At 38.4% G+C, this 9084-nt stretch overlaps 1 protein-coding gene across 1 annotated transcript in view; it reads left to right on the top strand.

The window, feature by feature from the left end:
- The first annotated feature begins 8753 nt into the window (after positions 1-8753).
- LOC150077809 (oxysterol-binding protein-related protein 2) overlaps positions 8754-9084 on the top strand; it is a 99781-nt gene continuing 99450 nt past the window's right edge. The window contains exon 1 of the mRNA XM_090384787.1: positions 8754-8899. Within this exon, the coding sequence (XP_090240913.1) occupies positions 8865-8899 (35 nt within the window). The 5' untranslated portion in view covers positions 8754-8864. The remainder of the gene's footprint in view (positions 8900-9084) is intronic.

The raw sequence follows: 9084 nt of genomic DNA, 5'->3' as shown, positions 1-9084 counted from the left end.
GACTTTAACCAGGAAACGACCAGAGGTGTTTCCAAGACCATGATCCAATGAACCCTCTTCCATATGGGCCCTCCGGAGTAGGTTCCCTTTTAAGATACCAATGTGCACGGGTAGCACAGTGGTATCGCCACTTCCTCCCTACACTGGGTGGAAAAGGGCAGGGTTCAAATCCCATCGATGACGTGAGGAACTTTTATGGGCTTTTTTCACTCCGTGGTTGAGTTAGTAGAGCTCAAGCGTAGATAGCAGGTTTTTCCCCCAGAAACTGGGGTTTTTTGTCCAGCAAAACAGGCAAATCGACCAGAGAACACACGAAATTTACAGACACAATACACATGAGTATGTTATAACTGGTTACCCTGATGTAATAGTTTTGTTTTTTTTTTTTTTTTTGGGCCACCCATTCATAATGATACTTAAAGTTTCCATTTGAACCGCGTCAATGTTCCAATGATGCCATTGAGATGCCTTTTCAGACGAATCGCGTTTCCTGCTATGCTGCGTGGACGGTAGATGGAGGCATGTGTGGACATGTATTATTGTTAAGGGCGGCTCCTAGAACGTTAGTTCAAATCCACCTCGTATTACTGTAATTTTACAGACTCTGTAAAAATGGGCTTGACATATAGTAGTGTAAGGTCAGTGCGTGTTGTGTTGTTTGTGTTGACTGCTTGGTTATCCAGGAGCAGTAATCACCTGGAAAGCTGCTTCTGAGTTCTTACCACACCACTCCATCCAAAGCCATTTGTATCAGCAGAAATTTTCGCCTTTTAAAAACCTGATGGCGAATACATGAAGCCCATTTAGATTAATGGAGTTTCAATAAGTTTAGTCTCTTGACCTGGAGAAATTGTTTCCACAGCAGTTTCAAATTCTGTCCTGATGTCCAAATATTTTGGACAGTCATACAAACATGACGCCAAAATTCTTGACCTTTCCACAAAAATGGAGAAGTGTATTGCTCAGCCCAAATTTCTACAGTTTATCATTTAACGAACCATGTCCTGTAAGAATATAAGAGCTGAACATGTTCATAGAGAACCACTTATTTGTCCTTATGTCCATTAAATAAGAAACCCGATGTCCTGGTCCAACAGAAACAGGATGGTGGCACCAGCATTTTGGTATAAGCGCCCACGCCCTATGTTTTCCAGGGAATCTTCAGAAGGAGTCCTCATATCTCCCCGATCTTTAGATCTCATCTCACTCTGAATGCTAAAATCTTCCTATCCATTGCAATGATTAAGTATACCCCTTCATAGCGACTGTCTTCCCGGATGGCACAGAAGTTTTCCTGTAGGATAATGTGCCCTGCTCCGTTTCCGGTATTGCTGGAGAGTGGTTCACCGAATACCAAAGTGACTTCCAGGTACTAACATAGGAATGCCTCAAGAACTGCTACCAACTCAAGAACTAACCTGTGACGATCACCTACACCTGATATTTTTGCCTGCTGCATTTTTTTTTTACTTCTGATGTTTATTGCTATAAACTTTGTTTTTATTTCAATCGTATGTAAGTTCAATTCTGTAAATATCTCGGATTGAGCACGCATGTACTCTTGTACATTGTACATGATTAAATCTCACACCCTCCTGGCACAGTGCCGTCCAGGGATGACCTACAGTTTCTTGTGGTTAATAAACAGATTATAATAATAATAACATAGCGCCTAATTCCAGAGATATGAATCCCATGGAACATCTCTGGGATTACGTGCATCAACAGATCTGGCGTTTGAATCTTCCACCACGGACTGTCGCAGATCTAAGAGATGAAACCCAGGCGACATGGTAAAACATACCTTCTGAAACGTTCAGAGGCCTTAAGTCCATGCCTGTGCTACTGGCGTCAAGAGGAGGACATACACACCGTTAGGTAGATGGTCATAACGTTTTGAGTGGACAGTGTACTTCAACAAATATTCACGGTAACCCATCCACCAAAATCCAGATTTTGTTGGATGGGTGCTCAGACATCCTTCAACTGATATCTTTTTTCTGTGCGATTACCATAATGGGATAAATGTTTAAAATACCATACCTACAATAATTTTATTTTACCTTGTGTATCTCAAGGTAAAAGAACTGTTCATTCTATTTCTTATTTTTGTTTCTAGCAAATCATTAAACTTCAGTTAAGAAAATCGTGCTAATCTTAAGAAGAAGATCCCTACTTGGCATAACCATTAACCTTTGTAGACATACGCTAGGAAAGGCTCTATCCACCTTATTTTGCTTCTGCCACATTAACCTTTTGACATGATTCCCATTCTAAGTTCATCTAGTGAAACTGTAGCCAACCTGTATGAATGCAGAGGTAGAATTACAAGATTTCCCTGCTTTTATCTTACCTTTGTTACGTTTGAAGATAAACAGAATAGCAGCTGAAGTAATTAATCCATATCTTACCGTACTGGTATGTGGAAGACTAGGATCTCCAAGCGGTCAGCTGACACAAGAATTAATTAAAATGAATGCGTGGCCTCACATTGCGTGTCATGCAAGAGGAAAATTTGCAGTTTATCACAACAGAATATTTTTCTAGTCACTTCTGATGGAACTATAATTAACTTTTACCGCATTCATGAAAATTCATTACAAAATAAACAATAAAATGCAATTATAAAGAACGAACTGCTAGTTTTCATCGGGTGTGTACACTACCCTTCAAAACTTGTGGACAGTTGCTCCTGTCTTAAATATTACTGGTTAGGAAACTGAGTGTGTGTTCACTTCGATTTGTTACCAGGTTTTCTTTGTCCTCAGCAGACCACGGTGATTAAATATGGCGATTTTCGAATGCTCAATATCTTTCTACGAATAGAAAGCTATTTGCAAACAAAATTTTGTCCTTTGAAACTCATGTCGTCATCTACCAGCTGTACTAAATGGCTTTATTGCAATATAAATCTCTTTAATCTTCTCCAACAAGTGCGGATGACAATGTTCACCGAGAAACATATGGCTGTCTATCTAGGAAACATTGGAAATCGATTGTTGGGAAGTCATTTTGCTGACTGAGACAGATCCTTGTGGTACTTGAAGAACAACGACTATCAGTTACTTGAGGCACATCGCATGCTGTAATGTTGTCAAGAACAGGTAGGGGTAGAGAAAGAACATCATCGTAGAATGTTTCATGTGTCAGCAGGTCGTATACGAAAATAACCTAAAATGAAACGTCAGCAAAGTCATGACGTAAAATCTCAGCAGTTTTAAAGATGGATGGCCCACATTTCCCTAAATATTGTCTCGTGGAGATGAGCTGTTTTCACTTGTTCGGCCCTTTACTTAAATGGCTGTAAGTGTGTGTCCACAGGCCGGTTTGAATGTGGTGCGGGATGAAAAGCTGAAGAACTCACCGGGAGACCCTACTCCCTCCACCTGAAATCAGCCGATTACAGTCTCAATTGAAGAAGACTTAAAAATGCTCCAGTCGTCGACGGGACTTGAACACAGACCTCTCGGAACGAGTGACAAATGGTGAAATTTTTGGCTAGTGAAAATGCCAGTAATTCGGGACTCATTCAAGAAAAAGAAGCCACTTCCTTCGGAGGTGTACCATGATCTGGAGAATAACCAAACAGCCAAACTGACCAGAGGGAACATGCAATTTACAGACATTATACACACGGGTTGATGAAGTAATTCTTTGGTGGACTAATGTGATATGGTTTTTTTCATTATTTTCTTAATATTTGGTTTCTATGTGATGCACCAAATTGTCTTACATCTGATTCTAAACAATCAAACGCAATGTTCATGGTAAGAACGAGATAGATTAATCCAAACTGACTTAGTTTCTACTAAGTTAAGCAGTTTTAAATTCAACCTAATTTAACTAAATATTATTGCTGATGCGAGTACTGGCTGTTGTTCCTTCTAGTGAATTTATGGGGTTTCGCGTGTTCACTTCGCTTTATTAAACGATCCCATTAACAACTTCCAAAGAGTAATGACATTCTAGAATTGCTACAAAGTGCAGAACGTCAGTTTAGTTGCTCTACTCTAACAGTGTACTTTGACAAGCCGTTATGTTTCCAGTTCCTCGCACTCTTCAAGAATCTCATTTGGTCGTCATGAACCCTTTTGCAATATGGATAACTTGTCTCGTTTGAGTGGCCGAAAGATGAAATGTTTCCTGAATTTTGACAGTCGTAAAGTTTCTCAATGTTCAACAGAACTAAGTTTGCGTGTGATGGTTATGTAGATGACTTCATATGTAATAGTGAAGTGATTCGATCTGTTTTTCAATTGCTGGGCAGAAACATTTTTGTTTTCTGTATGAGTTTTAAAATACTGTTGAGACCGAATGATTTAAGGAAGTGGACATTTTATGAATCAAAAATGACATTCAGTACCTCTTAACATTACCACAATACAAGTAATCAATTCTCCTTTGAACTTAGCCCCACTGTGCCACATTGGGAAGCAACTTATTCCAGTTTTCAGCAATTCGCTGCTTATAGGTGAACTTAATGAGATGCACACCTCTCTTATTGCTTGAGAATTTCTAATTGTGTCCCCTCCTGGTTCTTGCCTAACTTATAAGGGAAAACAACCTTCGTCATTCATTTTACTCAATCCCTTTAAGGGCTTTATACACTTCATTCTGATCTTCCCTTAACGTTAGTTATCAAACTTTGCAGTCAACGCCTTCTTCCCGAATCCACGTCGTGGTATGGATTCCATACATGTCCATACAGCTCATATACACCTTAACGCGAATTCCATTGAATATCTGAGGGAGTCTAGCTCTAAATTTTACCATTTTTCCATCAAGATATTTGTCACTTGCAGGTTTGTGGTTGGTAGAGAAATGCAAAGCCAAACTCCCCTTTCCAACATACCCTAGACATTCTCAATTGGATTCAGATCTGAGGAATTAGGCTATCAGGGTAAACGATTCGAATTTTGGAAATATTCCTCAAACCATTCAGATGCAATTTTTGGCTGATATCTGTGTTGTCGGCTTGAAAGAATTCATCGAAATCCGGGTAAAATGAAGCTCTGCAGGGTTAAGTTAATTCCGATACGATGACAGATATTCGTTGTATGGAAAACGATCTAACAACATGAGCGGACCCAGTTCGTACCAACAAAGCACACCTCCATGCAACACTACCACTCCATCTGATTGGTAGACACAAGAAAGGCTGGATGAATGACTTCATCAGGTTCACTCCACACTTTCACCCTACCATTGGTGCAAAAAATTGTAAATCGAGACTCGTAAACCCAAATGATCTTTTTCCACTGTTCCACAGTCCACTCTTGGCGTTCGCGACGCCATTACGTTAAATATTTCGATTTTTTACACAGAAGTGGCTGCCATACAGGCACACGACTACCAAATCCCAGATTCTTTAACTCCAGCCGCATAGTTCGGTAGGAAATGGGCCTTTTTTTGCCTAAATGGAATTTTTCAGTCATTTATTACACATTGGGCCTTCTATTCTGAAACACAATTCGTTTTGAATTCCTGCAGTCTCGTTATTGGAGTAACGACCTTCTGCTGTATTTCTTCCTTTTAGATCTACATTCTCCTTTCGTCTTCCACTTATTGTATACTTTTGAGGTGATTGCTTTCGATACATCAGTGATTTCCCTTGTTTTCTCAATTGTGGCTCCTGCTAAAAGTTCTCCAACACATCTCTGAAAATCTGAAAGATCATCTGTTTTTCCCATGAATTAGCATTATTATGAGTCCCAAGAAAATGTACAGTATTCATCTGATACCAAGGAACTTCTGGTCATACCCTGTGAATATGAAAATTTTTTGCCTGCGAGTGTACATAAATACACTATTTATTCAAATATGAATACTGTACTAACATTCCACTTCAAAATGTTTCTATGGTGGTTCCACATGGAACGAAATACTTTTACCATAATATCTCGAAAATATTTACTTCCTTTTTCCCAGTGGAGTTACCTGTTTTAAACTTATAACCGTGTTTTAGTGCTAGAAAATCGTTTCGGGGACACAGTCTCTTAGGAGAACTTGCACTTAAGTCTTCTTACTTCGCAGAGGGTTTAGACCATGAAAACTACGTCCTTCAACATTTTACTTTACGAAAAGGAAGTGAAGTTACGCAGACAGAGCAAAGTCTACAGTCCTGGAGAAGCAGCGGATAGCTGTTTGTGAAATGGGATTGCGCAATGTCTGTGTTTCTGTTTCCTCCTGGCGAATTCAACGAAAGGTACACACATGAGAAGTTTATCCTTGGACTTAAGTAAATAGAGATTCCATATCGTGTTCTCTATCTTCTGAATTTTTTTTTTATAATTAGGGAGTTGTGCTTTGAATCATTATATCACGGGTTCCAGTTCTGCTTTCCTTAATGGTTACATTGTGAAGATTCTTTATTTTAGAGGGAGAACCTAGTAATCAGTCTTTGGTAAAAGATTATTCAAGAAAGCCTAAACCTTTAGAGAATAATGTAATATTTTCTAGAAATGGGCCAGAAAGAAGCAGGGATGATATTAATAGTCAAGGGCACAACTCTTTACAACTTGCGTTTAAAATTTCGCCATCTAGTCTTTCTTCAACGATCGGATCCATGGATTCATACTGGTGGGATCGGACATGAAACACGCTGTTTGGAGTGGAGATCGCTGTTGTAACAAACAGGCTGTGAATTTTTAAGATTTTATTTGTCTGTAATTCTGCTAAGACCCGATTAGAGTGAATACATGCTGAAGACCTTATGTATTGACTGAAGACTTGAGGGACAAGACTTTCGGGAGGAACTTTTATTAGTGTAGCCTGCTCTAATACCCTTGAGGGTTGCATGGTCAGTGTAATCACCGTCGTTCTGTTCTAATTTCTAAAATTACACGAGGGATTGCTATGGTTTATTTTTCACTCGTGGCTGAGTTAGTCGGTCCTAGGTGGAGTTTGCATGTTTTTTTTTTCGGACGGAAATTCTGGTTTTTCATCCAAAAAACAGGCAAATCGATCACAATTTAGGTAGAAGGAGTCTATAATTTTTGACCATAATGGTCCAAGGATATTTGTTGTGTCGTTGGGTGTTCAAGAGAGACAGGGAAATAAAATCAATAAATCACAAATATGCGTTTTATTGATAACATGAGTAAAATGCACTTGCCCAACTGAAAGGTTCTTGTGTGAGACCACATAAGTCATTGAATCTTCTCACTCATTGTAAGAATGTGTTCTCCCGGAAACTCAGGTTTTTCATCCAATTAATAATTAAATAATCTTATTAGTCTTAAGCCAATATATAGTATTTGACTGCAGGTAGGGATAAAAAAAATGGGAAGATGATTTTTCTTTCTCTTAATATACAAAGAGACGATTAATAAAAAGACATACAATGTCCTTTTATTAATGATCTAAATATTTTAAGAGAAGCCATTTCCCCTGACTAAGAGAGGACACGTTTATATTCCCAAACACATGCTGTTGCAAGGAAATGTATATCGGCGAGTCAGCTAGGTTATTTGAAACTAGAATTCCCAAATTTTGTAAATATATAGAAAAGCAAAATATTAGGAAATCGAAGGTAGCCAAAAAGAGAACTGATCTTATATTTAGAGTGAGTGAACTTCTCTCATTGACCAATCTGGGGGTAAATCTTTCTCTTATGACGTGACCTCTCTTCTCTTCTCTTTCTTTCCTGGACATCCTGATCACTGAAAGCGTTGTATGGTTAATATACAAAGAATAAAAACACGTATAAGAAAATATAAATTGCCTTCTGGCCAGTTTTTACGGCCCACTCTGGTACTGGCTATAATATTCATGGAGTGAAGCCAAGAGAGTGTCATCTGAAAACATTTACGCTAATGGATACAGTTCTCAAACGTTTCTTTAATACATTAATTTCGCAACAACATAGTGTAAATTTATCTTTTTTTCTCATTAAAAATCACTAAAAATGAATCCTTCGTTATAATATACTCGGATAAAACGCTTTTTATCAATCTCTAACTTTTAATGGACTCTATATTTTATTTACATTTTAATTAAAAACGAGCCTGTTTGCTTAAAATAACTGTGGGAAACATAGGAGGGAGGGCTAATTGAACAAACCACTGTACAATTTGTAGTCCCATTATCTCGGTCAGGTTACCATAGTAACGGAAAAAAGTTTGTTCCGTGGAGAGAAAAATGGGAATTTGGACAATGTACTAGTTCTGAGTCGACTCTATTCATTTATAAATGTCGAACATCGGTATTTAGAATAGAATTCAGAGTTTATTGAGTAAATTAATGTCCAATAAAAAAGATAAATCACTTAATTGAATTATTTTTTTAAAAATGTTAATGCATTCTTTTCGTTTCTCTCAGCGCATCTTGCATTTCGATAGATAGACACTGGCGTCTCACTGTCTTTTATTGATTCTCCAGGTTCGTGACGTCATCAGCACGTGGTAGGAGATTGAAAATCCACCGTGGCCGAGAGCAGCAACGCTCAGAAGACGAAGACCGGAGGTGTATCTAATTTGATGTTGTGAATTGGGATGGTAACGGGCGTTTCAGTGTACACATGCACATCGCTATGAGATTGGAACCAACCACCTAAGTACAACCTTTAGAAAACGGACTCTCATAAGAAGGCTGGTTGACAGTAAGCTCTTTTTTTTTTCTGTTGAGGTTCCTTGAAAGATAGTCGGAACTCCTCGCAGGATACGGAATACCTTTCGATTGGGATAAAGAAACAAATCTTCTGATGGATGAATCAAGGTGTATTCACAGAAATATGGATATCTTTATTTGAAGGTATTGGTGACCAATAGAAGTCACCAACACACTTTCTGTGTCTTTGTGCAATATTTTCGAAAAAGTTTCGAAGGACAGAAGATACACTTATTTGCCGGTAGAGGCGCCTAAGTATGGCTAGCGAAGAAGACAAGGGCGAACCTCACAGGTAAGGTTGTCTATCCGTGTGTATATTTGTAGATTATAATATATTAATGTAATGTTTTGATGGTAGCGAGTACAAGGATTGTTATAGAGTCTCTGGCAAGGAATTTATTTTTTTGTAATTGGGTTGATTGGGCTGACCAAAACATACGAAAATCAACGCTTAATTTGATAGCAAACAGTGAAACG

The sequence above is a fragment of the Mastigoproctus giganteus genome, chromosome 11 (genome assembly GCF_048544385.1).
Source record: "Mastigoproctus giganteus isolate SK-2022 chromosome 11, ASM4854438v1, whole genome shotgun sequence".
Taxonomy (NCBI): Eukaryota; Metazoa; Arthropoda; class Arachnida; order Uropygi; family Thelyphonidae; genus Mastigoproctus; species Mastigoproctus giganteus.
Note: the sequence above shows the minus strand (reverse complement) of the source record. Positions and strands in the feature narration are given on the sequence as shown.